The 21,580-nt window shown below is 46.9% G+C and overlaps 1 protein-coding gene across 1 annotated transcript in view; it reads left to right on the top strand.

Annotated features, from left to right (window-relative positions):
- Positions 1-21,580, top strand: part of LOC146339305 (uncharacterized) — a 235,057-nt gene that overhangs the window by 84,807 nt on the left and 128,670 nt on the right. Inside the window, 9 exon segments of the mRNA XM_084811682.1 lie at positions 761-796; positions 1,903-1,947; positions 3,458-3,493; positions 6,703-6,738; positions 8,574-8,606; positions 10,936-11,007; positions 13,253-13,312; positions 14,557-14,592; positions 16,482-16,562. Of these exon segments, the coding sequence (XP_084667808.1) occupies positions 761-796; positions 1,903-1,947; positions 3,458-3,493; positions 6,703-6,738; positions 8,574-8,606; positions 10,936-11,007; positions 13,253-13,312; positions 14,557-14,592; positions 16,482-16,562 (435 nt within the window).

The raw sequence follows: 21,580 nt of genomic DNA, 5'->3' as shown, positions 1-21,580 counted from the left end.
AAGCAGCAAGATGGACTTCGGGGAGATGTATCCAATTAGGCCATCAAAAATACTTTCAATATTATGCCTGCTTAGAATAGCCAGAATGTCATAACAAGCAGCACAGGGATGTGACCAGGGATGTCAGAGAAATCTGCAATGGAACCAAATGAGTTCAGATTTTCATGAATCCAACCCACGGATGCTGCAGTGGACTGGCTTTCCCCCCATCGGGCAGATTCTGCAAACTTGCAGACTGGTTTTCTAGCTTTCCCGAATTTTGAGCAACTTTCGTTGAAGAAAACTAAGCAATTAAAAAAAAACACACACAGCCCAAAATGTGCATTTCCCCCATAGGCTAAAGCTTGAAAATGTGCATTTGGGGGGGATTTGCTCATTTTCACACTTGTGAATTTGCACAAATGTGCATTTTTGCAAATTCGGAAACAAAAATAATCTGATTCTGTGGGCGATGGAACGAAAGGTGCCTGACAATCCGCGAAACACAGACCGAATGGATTTGACACAGTCCGTACATCACTAGATGTGACAAGGTCCTTCTGGGGTGTAAGGGAGGCAAGAGCCAGATAGAGAGACTAAAGATCCCAAGCTCAGAACATCCTTTCTTTTCTGTAGGGGTGCAGGAGGAATGTCCGTAGTCCCCTCCCATCTGAAAACTCTCCAAGTGTGAGACTTCAGTGTTTGCAAGTTTAACCTGGTTCTGCAAATGGAGGTCTTTCCTATGAATAATGGTGTTTTATTTTGATTTTTTTAAACCTAGGGTAAAAAAGGCCAAGACGGTATCAAAGGGGAAAAGGTGAGGTGTCTTTTTTTTACATTTTTATCCTTCCCCACCCCCAAGAGGATCACAACGTTGCCCGTGCCGCCATGTTTATTCTCACAACAACCCTGTGAAAGCTGAGAGGTAATGGCTGGCCCAAGATCCTCCACTCTGCTTCATGTCTGAGTTGGGATTTGAATCCACTGTCCTGGTCCGCCACTCTCCCACCTCACTATTTTACTATCCTGTCTCTCTCTAACTTTCCTCCAACTTAAGTAACATTGAGTTATGGGAGACGAGGGAAACTAGTGAGATTCTTGTTTTAGTGAGGGGATGTATATCCAATTTAAGTAACTCCCCCAAATCTGGCCCTACTAGAACCTTGCCTGACACTTTGACGCTCTGGCTATCCATAGCCATGTTGGCACATACAGAGCATTGAACCAATGTGGCTTCTGTGCAATGTTATTCATAGCATACCATTTCTGCTATGCTATGCAGGTGCAGATGCAATCCCATTTTACATTGCTACCACCTATCCTGCACATAGGTCAGCATAGCTTGCTGTGTTAGGGTCTGTGGGCTTGGGAATGATGTATGGGTGGATTTTGCCCTGTCCCACCCTTTACAATGTCACTTTCCCACCCATCGCACACCACAGCTGTTTCACTTCCTACTACTAAGAGTTGGCCAACAGTACTGCCAACTTCCCAAAGTGGCCTGCTAGCAAGGGTGCATTGTATTTTAGACCATCTTGATGTGAAAAATCCAACAGGTACTTATGCATCCTTGCAGCCTGTAATCCAGTTCAGTTCAGTTGTATTGTTTATAACCCTACATTATCACAATATAAACGAAAGAAAATATCCAGAATATTACAGATACAAGAATATGATGGATAATTCAGGGCTGACAAACTAAAATTAAGGTTAAAAATTCCCTAGTAGTGATTTCCAAGTTTTATAAAAATATCTATTAAGGAAACCAATGTAAAACACACGACATTTAAAATTAAATATTAAACAATATATTTTCTCCAATACAACCTATTTCACCTGCCTAAGAATGGTGTGGACTTTAACTAATGCCATTAGGAAAGTGACGACAGCATATAATGAAGATTTGCATTCTGGTCTTTGCAGGGAGAGCGTGGAGAGGCAGGCCTGAAGGGACTTCAAGGAATCGCAGTAAGACAATCATGATGTCTGTTGAGCTGCTCTTGTCAGTTGCCTGACATTCAACAATGTGATTAAAGGGATGGACGAAAGTCCCTTACCTGGTCCCGCAGCTTGCTTCGCGGTGGGGGGGAGGCGCTCCGTCCCTCCCCCCGAAATTCTGGGCGGGGTGGGAGGTGCCCCATCCCTCCACGCCGAAATTCTGGCTCGGGGGGAGGCGCCCCGTCCCTCTGGCCGAGATTCTGGCCGGGGGGGAGGCGCCCCATCCCTCCGGCCACGAATCTCGTCTCCTGCTGGGACGCAAATGGCGGCGGCCTTAGCCGCCACCGTTTGTGTCCCTGCAGTCAGCCGTGATAGGCTACATAAATCCTTACGTAGCCTATCACGGCTGACTTGGGGAGGGGGAAAAAAAGCGCGTACGCGCTTCCCCCCCCCAAAGTCAGCTGTGATAGGCTATGTAAGGATTTACGTAGCCTGTCACGGTGTTTTTTGAAAATCTAGCCGTGATAGGCTACGTAAATCTTTACGTAGCCTATCACGTTTGTTGTTGGGTTTATTTTTCACCTTGGAAATGGCGGCGGTGGCAGCCGGTCAGAAGACCGGCCGCCGCCGCTGCCACCGCTGAACCGCCGCCGAACCCCCACCGGGAGCCACTGCCTCCAGGGACATTCGACAAAGGTAAGTCCCATCCCGGGGGGGGGGGTGGACCGTTTCTCAACCAATTTCGTTGGCATTCGGCCTCCCGGAGATTCGTGGAGAAATTCTCCGACATCCCTAAATGTGAATCCGTTCATCTTTGATTAAGCTTACCAACTGTCCAGTTTATTATCTAGAGAGTCCAGGAATTTATCCTTCATGAGCTAAATTAAGAACCGTAGGAGCAAAACTCTCTGGCTCCCTTCCTGGCTTCCTCCCAGCTGGTGGCCACCATTTTGTTTTCCCCAGAATGCTTTAGAATGATGCTACTTCACAATGTAGCAGTGTTCTGGGGCGTTGTAGGGAAAATGAGATAGTGGACGTGAGCCAAGAGGAGCTGGGAAGCCTGCAAGTGAGTTTGGCCAGCTGGCCTGAAATGTGACCCCTTTGCCCCCACCCCCAAGTTGCCAAACAGGATCTCTACTTTTTGCGTCCTGTGAATGAGGCTGCAAAATAGAGCAGGGTGTTCATCCCTCCATTAATTAGCCTCCATCTTAGAGTCGCCAAGGGAAGGAATTAAATCTCAGAGTGAAGAGCCAGGTGCAAGGCTGCAGATGCTTTTCCACGTGACCTATTCTCCTCCCCCAGTTCTAAAGATGAAGCCTGCCACCACTTTCCCAGCAGTCTTTTCCAGTCATAGTATGCAAAAGAGTGACTGAAAGATGAATGGCAATAAAAACACATCAGTTTTGAAAGCCCATGAGAAACAGGGGTGATAATTCTGCACTGGAGAATACATAGAACAAGGGTGGCATACCTTTTTTTGTAATATATTGCATTTATAAAATGCACTTTTAATCTTATGGACATCTCTGGTGTTTTTTAGGGTCTTCCAGGCCCCATAGGACCAAAAGGAGACCAAGTAAGTGAAAGACGCATGGAGGGACAATGGAACCCAGTGGTGAGAGCAAACGACAGGAAGTCATTGAGCTACTAGAGCTGAGGCCCTAGTCCTCAGTGAGGTGGTAAGCCTAGGCTGCACCTCTTCAGGCTGCAGGTGGGGTGGGGTTGACATGACTGAATGCTCCGCAATATAAAAACATTCCCCATACACAGAAAAAATACTATGTCAGGGAGAAAGGCTCTAGCCTAGTCTTCTCACTGACATGCTAGTTGTCTATGTGCAGGTATTTATTTATTATTTTATAGAGGAACATTCAATCACATGGGCCCCCACATGCATTTGAAGTAGTACAGTCTCTTTCATGGAAGGTTTATAGAACAGACCGGTTAAGAAGGTGGACAACTACATTATTGTCTTTCTCTTATACGAGAACATAACAAGACCAGGAAACTCCTGCCTCCCCCCAGATACTGCTAAGTAGAACGCCATCTAGTGACAAAGGGAGAAATCCTATGCATTTTAATATGAAACAACCTAATTCCCACTTCCCCAACTAATTCATGAACTGGAACACAATCATCCTTCAGTTTTTGCACTTTTCCAAATTTTGTGATGCAGTTCTCCACTTAAAAAATGCATACAAAAATGCATAGATTAGGGGAAATGCGCACAAAATGCATATGTTGGGCACAATGTACAAAAGTGTGCATGGATTTTTGTGTGGACAATCTGGAAATAAATGCAGAAATGGGACAGAATGAACTCATGCCTCAAGAAGTTCGAAAGTTGTAGTAACCAAAATAGACAGATTCATCTGTCCCCACTCAGCACAGGTTTAGGGCGCAATCCTATGGGGATAGGCAGCTCCCTCCGAACTCGGAGGCGACCGCCTATCCAATGCAGGGCAGGAGGAGCACGGGAGGGGATCATTCCCTCCACGCTTCTCCTGCCCTGCATTTGAAGCTAGACAGCCGATTTCGGCTGTCTAGTTGCAGGAAGGCGGAGCAGGGGAGGAGGCTTCTGGATGACCCATAGGATGTGTCATACTGGCATTTCCGCCTTCCCTACCCTGGAACGCCCTGTTTTGGCCGCTCCGCACTCCTCTTCTGAATGCGGAGCACGGGGCTGTTCTGTGCTGCCTGCAAGGCAGAGTGGAAGGAGGGGAAGGTCGGTTCCTGGAAACCCACATATCCTATGCCCGTCCGGCTGCTGACTAGTGGCCATAAGATTGCTCCCTCCTTGTCTCAGCAAGAGCAAAGTCTAGAGTCTTTGAAAGTATGATTCTAATCACACAAAGTGATTATCTTCAATAAATGGATCTTATAATTTATCAAATTTATTAGAGGAAATTTGGATTTTCCTACAGCATTAAAGCACGCCAGGCCACCGTTACTGAATATCTGTTTTAGATTTGTTGTTCTGGCTTCTTATTACGATTAACGTAACACGTAATTCAATAATTCCTCATAACAAGTATTTCTTCAGTATTGTAAGTGATCCAACAGACATAATGGAAAGTAGGCACAAGAGATGATATATTTAAAATTTCAAGAAACTGAGATTACAAATTTGGGTGTCAATGTTTTTGGGGAGAACAAACTCAGATGTCATTCCCAAAACTAAGCACTATTTAATGCCCCATTGGTTTCAATGTGAATATTAAGAACATGCTTCACTCTTCCATTCTCATCCATGGATGTTAAACATGCTTAAACATAGGCTCTCTCCCAACCTGGTGCCCTCCAGATGTTTTAGACATTAAGGACGCAATCCTATGGCCACTAGTCAGCAGCTAGACAGTCATAGGATAGGTCAGTTCCCGGGAACCAACATCGGAGCCCTGAGAACCAACTTCCACCACCTCCCATGCTGCCAAATAGGTAGCGCGGATCAGCCCCGTCCTCCGCACTTCTAAGAGCAGCATGGAGCAGCGAAAATGGGGTGTTCCTGGGGGCAGGGCAGGGTAGAGAGGGCGGAAGTGCCTTTCTGATTCATCCTATGCGTTGTCCGGCGTCCACGCACACCCCTCCAACTTTCCGTGGCTAGACAGCCGAAATCAGCTGTCTAGTCACGAATGCAGAGCAGCTGAAGTGCAGAGGGGAAGATCCCCTCTGCACTGCTCCTGCCCTGCATTGGACAGGCGGTCGCCTCCGAGTTCCAAGCCTATCCCGATAGGATTGTGCCCTAAGAGCATTTCTACATGTAGCTTTTATTGCATGCTCGTGATTGGTCACTCGTGAAAGTTAGTGGGTCTTTTACACGACATTGTCAACCTCCAGGGTGCCTCTCATGCTCTCTGACCTTTGTCCCAGTTTCAAAAAGATCAGGGATAATGCAGTGATAAATGTCATTCTGCTTTAATGGCCACGTGAAATTGCACAGTTCTGCTATAACACAGCACCATCTACTGACTGTATAATAAAACATGTAGAACTTGCAGCCAAAGGAAGTCCTGGGGAAAAAGCCCATGTCAGCCCGTGTAAGGAGCCAATCTTAATCTCGCAAAGAATCCAGAGTCAGAAGCCCTGGTAAGCTGCAGGGTAAAAGGCCTGATGTGGAGAAGCCGTAAGTCCCATCAGCCTTTGCCAATATGGCCAATGTGCAGGGATACTGGGAGTTGTAGTCCAAAATATCTGGAAGACACCAGGCTTGGGAAGACTGCCGTATGTTTTATGAATGAAATGTGATCTTTGAAATGCAAACATTCACTCCCTTGTGATTCCAATACATCCTCCCAAACAAAAACGTGCCAAAAATCTAACATCGCCATTTCATTTATTTTCTATGTCTGAATGCTGAATTCTAAAATTCACATTTTTCACAGTTAGTTTCAATTGTTGTCAGACTGGAATTTGATACTTAGAGTTCCACAGTAGCCTGTGTTGCCTCTGCTGGTTCTGCAACCATCCCGTGCACTCACAGGAACAGCTGCCTTGTACGGAGTCAGGCCCTTGGTCCATCTAGCCCAGTATTGTCAGCACTGACTGGCAGTGGCTCTCCAGGATTCTTTCCTCACCCTTCCTGGAGAAGCCGGGGTTCAAACCTGGGACCTTCTAAATGCAAAGCAGGGGCTCTGCCACTGAGCCACAGCCCCTCTCCCAGCCTGTGCATGTTTACTCAGATGTAAATCCTCCTGACTTCAGTGGGACTTTCGCACAAATATATATGCCTAGGTTTGCACCTCTTTGTTGTTATGGCTTATTCTGACTTTCCGCCATCCTTATCAGGGCATCCAAGGATTTCCTGGTGCTCCAGCTATGGGGGTAAGTATATGTTTCTCGTTGGGATGGACAAGGTTTCCCCAGGTCATCTTGAATGGGCTCAGAAATAAGCTCAGCAAATAAGTCCCTAAAACATCAGAAATAGTAGCTTGGCTTATTTTCAAGCCCCTCTGACTTCGGACGTTGCCCACTGCCTCCCTCCCAGCCAGTCACCCTGATCCCCCAAACCATTTTTCCTTTAAATTTCACTTACTGGGCAGTGTGATGGTGGCAGCAGGGTTCCTCCAGCCATGATAAGAACAGTGGCCCTTGGAGAAATTTCAGCTCCCAAGGGTCTCCAGGGTTCCCCCCGCCCCCAGCATGCTAGCAATGCATGCTGGAGAATTTCCTTCCTTCCCTACTCTTAGAGCTGCTCCTCCTGCCACACCACTTTGATAAATGTAATTTAAAAAGAAGAGGGGAGGGTATTTGGATGGTCAGGGGGCTTGATGGATAAGCCAGGAATTCTTCTCTTGAACAGATTTTCATCTGAGCTGTTGAAGAGTTTGGGGACTAATAACACTTGCTTCACTTTTGAGGTAGTCTTTTAGACGCCTCCAAAGCTTGTATCCAAGTCTGAGCTATGAGAATTTCACCAGTAGGGATGGCGCAAGCACCGAGTTCGGTCTGAGAATCCGGCAGAACCACCCCTGCCTGCACCCCCGAGCCCTGCTCGCCGAGCTCGGTTGCCACGTTTTGAGAAATAAAATGGTGGTCGTAAAAATGCTCATGTTTGTATATGCTCAAAAATGTGCATTTTTGTGAATTCACACATTTGAGTATGCACAAATGTGCATGTTGAGGATGCACATATTTGTGTATGCGTGAAAAGGCGCATTTTTTCAAAAATGCGCATTTTGCACATTTATTTATTTATTTATTTATTTCTATACCGTCCAATAGCCGAAGCTCTCTATGCTTTGCATATATGCGAATATGCATTCAAATATATATACAAATATGCGCATTTTGCGATCACCATTTTATTTTTTTTTAAATGGTGACTGCAGAGTTCAACGAGGCCACCAGGGTGAGGCTGCTCACAAGTGCAGGAGGGGCTTGAGTCCGGGGAGCGGCAAGCAGGGGCAGGGGCTGGAGGGGGGCCCGAGAACCCGGACGGGGGTGGATTCGCACATCCCTAGCATCTCTTGTTTCTAGTAATGCCCCTGAAGCAGATGTGGCCTGCACTGCTGAAATTATTGGTGGTGGCGGTGCAAAAAAAAAAATCCTCAGTTTGCCACCAAAAATCATCAGCAAACTGATAAGGAATGCTACGATTTCTGTAGTGATTCGCTACTGAGAATTGGTAGCAAATGGGTGAGGGGTTTTTTATGACACCAGCAAATTCTACAGGGTGCTGGTGGCTGTGGCAAAAGTGAGGCCTGGTACGTGGGTGTCAAGGGTGTGGAAATGGCCCCTGGACCTCCTGAAGTTGTCGATCCCTGCTTTAAAGTCATAAATGTCTAGTGCAGGAGACAGCACCCCACAGAAGTTGTTTTGCATATCACATCAGATGAGCACATACAAGATGAGAAACTTAAGTGACTAAACAACTTGTCGACAAGCAGATGCCCAGAGCAAGGTTTCTACAGCAGCCTCCACCCATGTGTGGCAAGAGGGACACAAGATGTTTGCACCCATGCTGCACATGATCAATTCATCAACAGATACGTACTGTGGGATTCCACAATGGGGCAGTTGTAGTATTTCTGGCCTTCTGAAATGAAAAGCAGAGGTCACTGGAATGCAGAATAAGGTGCCGCAGTTGTCCCTGCTCTCAAGTACGCTACAGGTAGGATTGGGCTGCACGACTCTCACATGGTCTCTTTCATCCATAGGTGGTGGGACCTTCAGGCAAGAAAGGTGCTCGGGTAAGTGGTGGCAGGCGTATGTAGGAGGTTGAGGGGGCCGGAGGGAGGGAGGGAGGGAGAGGTTGTGCACAGGATAAGTGTCAAAATCCTCAACAAGGTTTTGGATATATCTGAGATAAAATTGCAGACAAGCAGTGGGTTTGAGAGCATTTCTGGCTGTTACTTTTTTATGCCATAAAAAGAGCCCTGTCAGATCCGATCTTGTCCTGGCCTCGTTGAAACATTGTCCATATCCCATCTGTTCTTTCATATGCTCACGTTAGGAAACATATGAGGCTGAGTTAGTATGGATGGTGCATCATTAACCAAGAGGTGGTTGGAATCCTGGAAGCAATTCCTACTAGGAAAAAGTTACACGAAGCCAGTGGGTTTTGATTCTTTTACCAGCAAGGGAGCCCTTTCCATGCTATCTTGTCTTCCGAGAAACCTCTGTCCAGCTACCACGGAACCCCCCTTGGCAGCTGGATGTGCTGCAAAAGACACTGCTGGGCTGTGTTCTAAGGCACAGACTGGCTTCAGGAGAGACAGTAGCCCTGTACACACCTTTACCTGTGTGTATGCTCAGCATCTGTATGCATTTGCAGGGCTCTCAGTTGCATGGAGGCTCCGTGCTGATGGTATGGTGAACGGGGCTAAGTGAAGCCAGCAAGCATGATCCCACTTCCCACACCATTCATATGTTTAGTCAGCCATGTGAACAAGCCTGCAAAACTTACTTGCCTGCAATTAATTTGCTAGCCTGGTAAGAAGCTAGTATCCTGTGTTTCCATGCTGGCCACAAATGAGGGGATGCCCCCTGCTCCATGCCCAGCATGGAAACGCAGGATACTAGTCCCTTAGGAATCGATTAAAATTGCCTTCTACCAAATGGAGGAGGGATGATGCAGGGGGATGGGCTTCATTTCCCATGCAGCCCACATGGAAAGCTGGCAGAATGGTGGGGGAGGAATGGAGAGACCTGTTTCTCCTCCATGAGTCCACGCTCTCCCCTGCATGGAATTCTAAGCACTCCCCTGCATGGAATCCCTGGTCATCTACAGTATGGGTGGGGGATCTCAGATCCAGAGGCCAAATCCAGCCCACCTGGAGTCCCAGTCTGACCTTCCAGGGTTCCCCAGATAGCCGTGCCCCCTTTCCCTCAACCCCACCGGTCATTTGGTGATTTCCTGGAGTTTGTGCAGCTTTTTCCCCATTCTTAAAGTTCAAAATGCTTCCCCTTCAGCTGAGTTACTGTCAGGAAGAGCTTTAAGCTACAGTCTGCTGGTATTTTTGTATTTTTGGCCCCACAACTTTGCCTTTGGCCCTGCCCACCAGTAGGGATGCTGGAGAAATTCAAGACGGACTAAATGAGCTCAGATTTCTAAGAATCTGACCTGCGGAATCCACTGCGGAGAGACCCCCTCAAGCCACACAGAGTCCATGGACTTTGGGGTGATTTTTTTGCTTTCCCAAAATTTTGGCATATTTTCGTAGGAAAATACGCAACTTTCAGCTGAGGAAAAGTTGGATGGAATGGGGGACAATACACTAAATGTTAGTGTGAAGGTAAATGATGTAAATTGTTATGAAACCTTGTTACGAGAGCCAGTGTGTTGTCGTGACCTGAGGGTCCGGAGATCCGGGTTCTAGTGCCCACTTGGCCATAGAAGCTCACTGGGCCAGTCACTGACTCTTAGCCCAACCTACCTCACAGGGTTGTTGTTGAGAGGATAAAATGGAGAGGAGGAGGATTATGTATGCTGCCTTGGGCTCCTTAGGAGGAAAAAAGGTGGGATATAAATGTAATAACTAAATTAAACTAAACCTCTTATGTAATTACTTGCACATTTTTCTACATGACAGGAAAAAATGCGCATTGGTCTGTGAGTGGATGATGGAACAAAAGGCACCTCACAATCTGTGAAACTCAGATGGAATGGATTTTACAGAGTCCATACACCTATGTGGCTGCCAAGAGCTTCGCCAAAACAGAACTTGGCTCTTGGGCGGAAAGAGGTTCAACGCCCCGGCCTAGAGCTAGTTGTTAAATCCAAGGCTGTGTTCCATGTACACACATGTAACATGTGCATGGGGCTAATAGCTAGCCTGTTGCACCTTACTGTTGGCCTGCACAGACAGAGCGTGTGCCCTAGAACACATCCCACAACTCCCGCGCAGCTGTAAATTGCCGGGGAAGGTCAGCAGTGACAGGCGAGCCTCTTTCGGGAGATCCCATCCGCCATTACTGAACTTCTCATTGAGGAATCAACTGCCTGACATCCTTTAAGGGTTCCTCAACACACTGTTTGGAAATGGCAGCGCTGAACTACCTTTTTGTTCCTGTGTACAGGGGGATATTGGGCCTGTCGGCCCTTTGGGTCCTAAAGGAGATCCAGGGGACCAAGGAGAAAAGGGAGAGAAGGTACATTTATTTATTTCTTAATGTATTATTCATTTAAAGGGCTTGCATGCTGACTGCCAGGGCACAGCCCCCCCCCCCCAGCTTACAAAAATATTTTAAACCATACAGCCATCTCTAAGATATGAATACAACAATGCAATTAGAAAAACTAAAAACAGCAGCAATTTAAAACCAGTGCTGGGCTGATATCCTCCACACTTCACTGGAACATTCATCCCCTGCAAAAGCGTGTGTGTGCATGTGGGGGGGAGAGATTTGGCTGCTGGGAGGTGGGTCTCAGGCAAATTTCTAAGACTTTTTGCGGGGCCTTGGCTTACCCAAGGTGACTGACTTTTTCACTTGGAAAAAAACTTAGCCACCGCTTTTTATTTCTTTTTAACCTGACTGCCATCTTTGTTCTACGTCAGAACACCCCTGAGAATAGCAGTACTTCATCATGTAGTATTATGGGCATTCTGGCTCAGGAAACGTGGTCAGGAGGATTACGGAGAGTATCGCTACCACTCACTGTCAGCCCCCTCATTTAAGCTGAGGTAATCTGCCCCGCCCCGCCCCTCCAAAATTCTGAGAAACCTGCCTGGCTCCACTCTTCAGGGACACTTTCTTTTCAGCTCCCCGCTCCACCAAATGCCAAAATAATCTGGGCCGGAAACAGTTTAATCCCCAGCTCACAATATTTTTAATACAGAGGTGGGCAAAAAGTGGCATCCACCCGCTCCCCCCAGGTTGCCTTTGCAGCCTCTGCTGGGGTCCCTGCTGCTTCCGCTGCACCGCCACATTCCCAGGGATTCTGCTGTGGAACAAGACGCGTGGGGAAATCTGGTGGTGGCGCCACTGGCCACTTCTGGCAGTGGTGGGGGAGGAGGGTGGCTCGCAGTTGGTTCCATGGGCGGAATGTAGCCCCCCGACTCACTGAAGCTCCCCACCCCTGTTTTAATAGAACATTGTTTAAAACAAACACGTTTTTAAAGTCCTTTTCAAAACTAGCAAAGATAGGGACGTACTTTGGGGAAAGCGTTCCCAAGGAATGAGGCCACCACTACTGAGCGGGTCCTGTCTCTAGTGCCTGCCAGTCTGATGGACTTTAAGGGCAGGTCTGCAAACAGGGCCTTTGAGGCTGATTCTAAGGCCTGGGCAGGTTCATATGGGTGCAGGCGCTCTTTCAGACAACCCAGTCTCAAACTGCTTAGGACTTTAAAGGTCATCAACAGCTCTCAGACTGGGTCCGGGAACGAATAGGTAGCCTATTGGGCTGGCACAATGTGGTGCAGTGGCGAGAGTGTTGGACTGAGAGTCGGGAGATCCAGGTTCTAGTCCCCACTCGGTCACGGAAGCTCACTGGGTGACTTTGGGCCAGTGACAGACTCTCAGCCCAACCCACCTCGCAGGGTTGTTGTTGTGAGGATAAACTGGAGAGGAGGAGGATTATGTACGCCGCCTTGGGTTCCTTAAGGAGGAAAAAAGGCGGGATATAAACTTAATAAATAAAGAATAAATAAAAGAAATAAGTGTTATATGCGCATAAGCATCCCAGCAGCTGCATTCAGTACCAGTTGAAGTTTCCGAACCATCATTAATAAAGATGGGAAGTGTGTGTGTGTGTGTGTGTGGGGGGGGAACTGAACCTTTCCCCCTCCTGTGTTTTTGTCCCTGAAAGTGGTTACTCTCTGCCTTTGAGATTATATTTCTCTGAGATGTTCCCTTTCCTCCTTGAAAAAGAGGACCATTTTTGAAGAATATCTCTGAATATTATCTGCCTATTTTAGGGGTGGCATCACTCACCATCACCCCCCTCCAGCACGCACATGCACACTCACACACAATGCCCTGCAATGATGCCAGGGGCACTATAGGGTGGCATCACAAAAAGGGGACACCAATTTGCATGATATTTGAATAGTAAATGTATAAGTATAGGTGCAAATAAAAAAGAATAACTTTTATTCAAATAGAAATACAGGACATCTCACCCTAGTTCAGAAGACTGACTAGGCGACCTGTGTGTCTGCTCCACCAGCCTGCCTCTGACTCAAAATCATGCTTTGACCTTCAAAATCAAGCTTTTATTTCTCTCTAACGAACATGTTGCCATTGCACTTCTCTCTCTCTCTCTCTCTCTCTCTCTCTCTCTCTCTCTCTCTCTGTTTCAATCTCTGAAACCATCTGGGCTTCCTTCCTTGCAACATCTTTAAGAGGAGAGTGAAAAATGCTTAAATTGGCCTTAATTTTGGCTTGATCTCTACAGGGAAGTCCAGGTTTTGGTATTCCAGGTCAACTGGGACTGAAGGGAGAGCCAGGAGAAAGGGTGAGTTGGAAGACTGAGTGACATCTGTCTGTCAAGATCAGAAAGACAGGAAAGAGGTGTGAAACTGGGTGTCTATAATAGATGGTTCTCCTTTCCTCTCCTCTTCTCTTCTCTTCTCTTTTTTTTTCTTTTTTCTTTTTCCAGTACATGCCATTAAAAAAGAACAACAAAAGGTTTGTTGGTCTTCTGGTGCCAACTTGCACATAGAGCAGCCTTCCCCAACGTGGTGCCCTACAGATGTGTTCAGGACATCTGGTCCAACCCATCTGGAGGGCACTAAATTGGGGGAAGGCTGACCTAGAGGACAAGTTTTGTCACACGGCATTGGATCTTCCAGCCCAGTGGTTGTGTCCAGTAATTGCATAATTCCGCTATCCACAGCGCCACCTAATGTTTATTTATTTATTTCACTTCTATGGAACTTAAGGAAAGACAGAGAAAGAAAACCCCTGGGGAAAAAACATGTGTAAAGGAGCCAAACTTAATCCTGCAAAGAATCCGGAAACAGAAACCTTGGTAAAGTGGTGGGTTCAAAGCCTCATGCAGAAAAGCCCCAAAGGTCCATCCAGTCCAGCATCCTGTTTCCCTAAGTGGCCAAGTAGATGCCTCCGGGAAGCCCACCAGCAGGACATGGGTGCAACAGCTCCCTCCTGCTTATGCTGCCCAGCAACTGGTACTCAGGGCCCTGCTGCCTCTGAACTGAAGCTGCAGAGCTACCATGTAGCAAGCGGGGTGTACACAGCTCAGATCTATAGTCCGACCCCTGCTACATCTCACCTGCTTGAACTGCTGAAAAATGGCCACACCATTCAAAAAGCGGCTGTCTCCTCTGTCTCCTACCTTGCACCCCCATTGCCCCAGTGTAAAAATGTATCCCAGAGAGAGGGAGGGAGAGGGGGGACCCTCAATCTGTGTGGCTGTTCTTCTGCAGTACCTGTGCCAACTTGTTGAAATGCTCAAGCGCAATGGGGATAGCTTGCACAATGCACCAGCTGCGTCCTGTTTTTGTCTGCAGAGTAGCTTGCGTTCATTCCGGTGGCAATCCTACATCCACTTGAGAACATAAGAACATACTTGGGAGAAAGCCTTGTTGGATTCAATGGGACTTACTTTTGAGTAGACACACACACGGGATTATGCTGCTAATTTTGGCAGTGTTCTTCTTACATGTATGTCTTGCTGATCATATTTATGCATGTGATGTATGAATTACCTCATAGCTAACCTTTTAAAAAATTTAACAGGGGAACGTTGGTTTATCCGGCAAACCAGGGCAAAAGGTGAGCATGCAAGTGACTAGTGCAACGTGCAGAACTCTTGTGATAATACTTTGCATGTTTGCAATACTTTGCACCGCAAATTGATCTGAGAATTTCACATATGCCCTCTCAATAATTCTGACAACGAGCCAATATTCTTAAACCTTCAGAGCACATAGACCAGGAGGCTGTTTGATGAAGAGCACCTACTGAGATCATGGCCGAGGCAAGATTTGAACGAAGCGTTCAAATGCTCATGCGCTACAGGAGTGGGCACCCTGCACGCCTAGAAACAAATGCGGCCTTGATCCTAATTTCAAACTCCCCTGCAAGGGGTGGTTGGTAGACCTCTGGCAAGGGCAGTTCTTCCCCTCCTCCGGCACCCTGCTGGGTGGGGAGGGACAGGGGGAGGAAGATAGAAAAGGGGTGGCAGAAAGTGTGGGACAGAGAAAATGGGTTGCACAAAGACAGAGAGAGAGAAAAGGGGGTAGGGTAGCCATCCAAGGTGAGCTCCTTTGGAGTTTTGACTGAAACCCGGAGCGGATTCACTGCCCCACGGACATTGGAGTGGAGCCACCAGCCTCTGCTGGCCCTACCCATTTTTGTGTGTGGCCCCACCCACCTCCAGCTGCAGCCCTGCCCACTGTCACTAGGCAGCTCTGAACAGATTTCCCTGGAGGAGATGTGGCCTGTGATAGGAGAAAGGCCCCCACCCCACCCTTTGCAGATGCCAGGCAGGGTTTGCTTTTAAGTACTAAGCGCATCAGGCTTTTACAAAAGAACATCCATAGCAGACAGAAGGGAGCCTTACTTTTCCTTGGGACTGGAGTGCATTGGGAGGTTGAAACCTTTCCTAGCTTGTTGTGATCCCAACGGAAATCCCCCCCTCCCCCCAGGCAAGCTGCTAATAGTTCCGGGGGGGGGGGGGACAAAGCATGCATGGGTGCCAGTGGGACCTTTTTCCTGGGATAAATGGCACCTTGGAGGAGGTGATTTTTGCCAGGACTGTGATGGGGAAAGAAAGGGTTAAACCTCTCCTTGATGAAAATCGTATTTCCTTCTTCCCCTCCCTCCCCCCAATGACTGCTATGTAATTTCTTTGTTAAGAAAAGACTGACATGGTTTGTACTGTGATGCATTTAACATAATGTCAGGTCTGGCCCTCAGTGGCTGTGTTCACATCTAATGCTAAACCATGGTTTATGTTAACCACTGTTTGATGATTTAGACATGAATTGTCTTTCAGATGAGCAAACAAACCACAGCTTTCCCTATTTCTTGTTTGTTTCTCTCCTGTCTATTTTGACAACCTTCAGAGTGGTTTCATTTTCAGGCTGCTCATGCGGGCACCTCTGTTTCAAGGCAGACAGCAGTGCGAAGAAGCCATGGATAAACCATGGTCTTGGATTCAGGATCACAACAAGCCATGGTTTCTAACTGTGGTTTATAGCTGGTTAACAAACCATGGTTTGTTTGTGGGGATGGGTTCAGACATACAGCAACAAGCCAGGTTTCACCAAACCACATCATGGCTTAGCGTTATGGGTGAACCAGGCCGACGTGTGGGCTTGAAAGCCCCGTGCTTCCTAGGTGTTATGAGAATCCTGTTGGTGGTGTTAGAGCTGTGGATGGGCCCTTTCACACATGCAAATCATTAATCCTTCCTGCAGTTGTCAGTGTGCATGTGTGATCCAGCCTAGTGAATGTGACCAATTTCTCATTTACCAGATTTAGTACTGCTGAGTTTTGAGACTGGATTGAAAGAACACGCACTCAGCACACTGGTTGACCCTAACACTGAGAATCTAATAAACTGGCTTGCAGTGGCCACGCTATTCTAAGGTGCACCTGCCAAAGGAGTGTGTGTGGAAGGAAGGACAGGCAGGCATGTGGTGTGCTGTTTATTGCAGGGGGAAACGGGCCCTAAGGGTGATAAAGGTGAGCCAGGATTGGATGGAAGACCAGGAGAGCCTGGCCTAAGAGGTAAAGAAGTAAGTAGAAGCTAAAGCTAGCGGGGATGACAGTATTCCAGCTGAGCTATTTAAAATCCTAAAAGATGATGCTGTTAAAGTGCTGCATTCAATATGCCAACAAATCTGGAACACTCAACAGTGGCCACAAGACTGGAAAAGGTCAGTTTACATTCCAATTCCAAAGAAGGGCAACGCCAAAGAGTGTTCAAACTACCGCACAATTGCGCTCATTTCACATGCCAGCAAGGTGATGCTCAAAATCCTACAAGCTAGGCTTCAGCAGTATGCGAACCGAGAACTACCGGAAGTACAAGCTGGGTTTAGAAGAGGCAGAGGAACTAGAGATCAAATCGCCAACATTCGCTGCATCATGGAGAAAGCAAGAGAATTCCAGAAAAACGTCTATTTCTGCTTGATTGACTACGCTAAAGCCTTTGATTGTGTGGATCACAACAAACTGTGGCAAATTCTTAAAGTGATGGGAGTACCAGACCACCTTACCTGTCTCCTGAGAAACCTGTACGAGGGTCAAGAAGCAACAGTAAGAACCAGACATGGAACAACCGATTGGTTCCAAATTGGGAAAGGAGTACGACAAGGCTGCATATTGTCACCCTGCTTATTTAACTTATATGCAGAGTACATCATGAGAAATGCCGGGTTGGATGAATCAGAGGTCGGAATTAAGATTGCCGGGAGAATTATCAACAACCTCCGATATGCAGACGATACCACCCTAATGGCAGAAAGCGAAGAGGATCTCAAGAGCCTCTTGTTGAGGGTGAAAGAGGAGAGTGCAAAAGCTGGTTTGAAACTCAACATTAAAAAAACTAAGATCATGGCATCTGGCCCTATCACTTCCTGGCATATAGAAGGGGAAGAAATGGAAGCAGTGACAGATTTTACTTTCTTGGGCTCCAAGATCACCGCAGACGGTGACTGTAGCCATGAAATTAAAAGACGCTTGCTCCTTGGGAGGAAAGCTATGGCCAACCTAGACAGCATAGTAAGAAGCAGAGACATCACCTTGCCGACAAAGGTCCGTCGAATCAAAGCTATGGTTTTCCCAGTAGTAATGTATGGCTGTGAGAGCTGGACTATAAGGAAGGCTGAGCGCCGAAGAATTGATGCTTTCGAACTGTGGTGCTGGAGAAGACTCTTACGAGTCCCCTGGACTGCAAGGAGGTCAAATCAGTCCATCCTAAAGGAAATCAACCCTGACTGCTCATTGGAAGGACAGATACTGAAGCTGAAGCTCCAATATTTTGGCCACCTAATGCGAAGAGAAAACTCCCTGGAAAAGACCCTGATGCTGGGAAAGACTGAAGGCAAAAGGAGAAGGGGACGGCAGAGGATGAGATGGCTAGATAGCATCACCGATGCAATGAATATGAACTTGAGCACGCTCCGGGAGAGAGCGCAGGACAGGAAGGCCTGGCGTGCTCTGGCCCATGGGGTCACGAAGAGTCGGACACGACTGAACGACTGAACAACAACAACAACAACAACAACAGTGCAGCAAGTCTAAACAGCGCAGCCATTTCTAAACCATAGATTGCAGGGGGCGGGGCGGGGCGGGGCGGGGGGAATACGTCCAAACTACAGTATGGTGTTTTTGCTGATCCGGGAATCTCTCTAGTATGTAGGGCTGCCAGCTGATTAGAAACTGGCCTGCCTGGCCTGCTCTTGTACCTTTAATCGCAACTTGATGTGCACAAATAAGAACATAGGAGCGTAAGAAGAAGAGCCCCGCTGGATCAGACCAAGGGTCCATCTAGTCTGGCATTCTGTTCACACAGTGGCCCATAAGAACATCAGAAGAGCCCCGCTGGATCAGAACAAGGGTCCATCTAGTCCAGCATTCTGTTCACACAGTGGCCAACCAACTGTCAACCAGGAACCCAAAAGCAGGGCATGAGAAAATCAGCAGGAGAAGCTTTTTGCAGCATGGCGATAAACGTTATTACCCGCACACATCTGTACATCTGTCTTCTGTTAGCAGGGATTGCTACAGGGTCTGGTTGAAAAGCTGGCATCCCTCTCAGTACGGTGGGGTCACCACGATTTACTGCAGCTCAAGCCTATCTTTGCATTGTACTCTGTGAAGGACAGCCCCCACCCTAGGTCATGCACGGCATCTATGCTTCTACATGAGAATGCTGACTCAATTAACTCTACAAAGGCTGCTCCATCTTTACACAACCCTGTATTTTTCCTCCAAGATCAGGAAAGACAGCCACTATTTGCTTTAATTAATTCATTTAAAACAAAAACACACACGTCAGACATTGCGTTCTACATGAATGCAATTCTATTAATCTCCAAACAGTGTTCAGATCTGTTCAAATTCCATACAAGTCTGAGCCACGATTTGCAAACCCAGCACTTGGCAGCAGCGCACATCCACCAACTGTCCAACGTCCCAGACTCTGGCATCCCCATCTAGAGAAAAACCAGCAGCAGGGGTAGAAAAGACCCTGATACCAAGCTAGATCTAGCTTCATATATTAATTCAAGCATGCATGCTATAATATCACCATGTTATAATATGGTATTCAGATTTATTGTGTTGAATGCAGCGTATGCAGCGTTTCATCTGGGGTAGTCTATGCAATGTACCTAGATTGCTACAGGCCAGCTAAAGAACATAAGAGAGCTGCTGGACCAGACGAAGGTTCTTAGTCCGGTATCCTGCTTCCCATGAAGGCCACAAGAAAAACATGAGAGCAAAAGCTCTCTCCTGCTGTTGTTCCCCAGCAACAGATATTCAGTGCCGTAGACCAGGGATGGGGAACGTGTGTCCAACAAAATCTAGAGCAGCGGTTCTCAACCTGTGGGTCGCGACCCCTTTGGGGGTCGAACGACCCTTTCACAGGGGTCACCTAAGACCATCGGAAAACACAAATTTCCGATGGTCTTAGGAACCGAGACACCGCTCCTCTATCTGTCTCCAGGCGGGTCCGCCCACATGCTGATACGCCCACATACGAGTACCCGGCATGATGACATCATCGCGCCAAGCCCATCACATACACCCCGTACAAATACAGGTGTATGTGACAGGGTTGGCGCCATAATGTACTTATGCGGACCAGTCACACATGTGTAGAGAGCAGCTGCTGTGTAGAGAGCAGCTACTGTGTAGAGAGCAGCTACTGTGTTGAAAGCAGCTACTGTGTTGAAAGCAGCAATATTGGAGGTAAAATGACACTTCATGAATTATAATTACTGGGTAAATGTAAAATCATGTACTGTAAAATCATCAAGTACTGCAAAAAAAAAAATCTGTACCATGGGAACTTAATCTGGAAGCTGATCGGTCTTTTTATATTCAGCTGTGGTTGATGTGAATACTGCCCCCTTGTGATAGTAACAGGTATGTAAAAACAACAACACAGAGAATGGTAAATCATAGGAAACTTTAATGAACTGTATTGACTGAACTATGCCATGTATCATCTTTTGTATTATTAAAGCTAATAAGTAGCATATTACTTCATAAGTAATATGAAGTAGCAACGAAAATAATTTTATGGTTGGGGGTCACCACAACATGAGGAACTGTATTAAAGGGTCGCGGCATTAGGAAGGTTGAGAACCACTGATCTAGAGGGTTACATCTGGGCAGTTCCATGTGAAGCAGCAATTAGCACAAGAATCTCAGTCTTTTCTTCTTTCTTTTCTTGCAGGGGGAACCAGGGAAGCCAGGAGACTCTGGCGAGAAGGTGAGCACCAAAGGGAAGACTTTGACTGTGGGCAGTATCCAACTGAGTCATTCTGTTAGCAAAACGATGTTGCGCTAGCAGAAACTAGGGTCTGAACTATGTGCCAAAGAATCCAACTAAAGTAATGTTTGCAGAAGCATGGTTGTGCAAGCAGCTTTGCATTCTGCTTGTGCAACCCGTTGTGCAACCACTTACACGTTAACTCTTGTGCCAGCGGTTGCGCGTTGTGCAACTGGTTACACAACTACAATTATGGAATGGCTTGCACAACCAGTTGTGCAAGTGTAATGAGCACCCGCTTGTGCAACAGGAAGATTCAGCGGAGTTCCATTAGCAGTATTTGAGTTTGCGGAATGTCACCGTTGGATGCTGCCCTATGCTCCCAGTTCCACACATTGCAATAGCAATGGATGCCTTGGTTGAAGGCCAAAACTAGACTTAATGCAGAGTTGCATGTAACTTTCCCCTTGACAATGTGGCCGCATGTTCCCCATATAGTGTGACTAGTAGCTGTTGATCGGCTTTTCCTCCATGAATTTGCAGCGGAAGCTGGTGCCTCCAATGCCAGTGGAGTGGTGATTCCACTTTGGGTTTCAGTCAGAACTCTAAAGGAGCTATCCAAGGTGCTTCAGAAGTAAGACCCAGTAAGGGCCAAATTAGGCATGATATATATTTAAACATGGAATTGCGTCATCATATAGAGCAGCTTTCTTCAACCTGGTGCCCTCCAGATTTTGGACTACAACTCCCAGCCTTCCTGACCATTGACCATGCTGGCTGAGGCTGATGGGAGATGAAGTCCAAACATCTGGAGGGCACCAGGTTTGGGAAGACTGACACATAGAGAGGAGGGTGGATTTCTTTTCATTTTTAAAATAATTTATTTAACGATAACATGCATTAGTCTCCCCCCAAAATCACTGAACTTAGATAGGAATATTACAAACCAAACCCTCTCAATATCCACTGATACAATGTCAAACCCTTCTGTGTCCCAGAAGATAATAAATGAACTCCATTTTATCTGAAAAACATTGATCTAAGTTCTAGCCTCTCTCAGTTCAACGCCCTCCGAAACTTTTCTCATAACATCCAGGGTCCCATAACAGTGATAGTCAATTTCTAGGCCCTGGGGCTGCTATAGCTCTGTCTGCATATGAGCAATACAAATGTTACCATGATTAATACATAATGGACAGTGTCCCACACTTTCATGGGGATAACTTCCTGGATGGTACTACTACTATCCCCTTTGGTGCTGTAGGGAGTGCAAAGCCTGTCATTACACTGCCAATCCTCAAAAAATGTCAA

This window comes from Heloderma suspectum, chromosome 7 (genome assembly GCF_057233095.1).
Source record: "Heloderma suspectum isolate Gila_16-S chromosome 7, 16-S_ref, whole genome shotgun sequence".
Classification (NCBI taxonomy): Eukaryota; Metazoa; Chordata; class Lepidosauria; order Squamata; family Helodermatidae; genus Heloderma; species Heloderma suspectum.
This window is presented reverse-complemented; position numbering and strand designations above follow the sequence as displayed.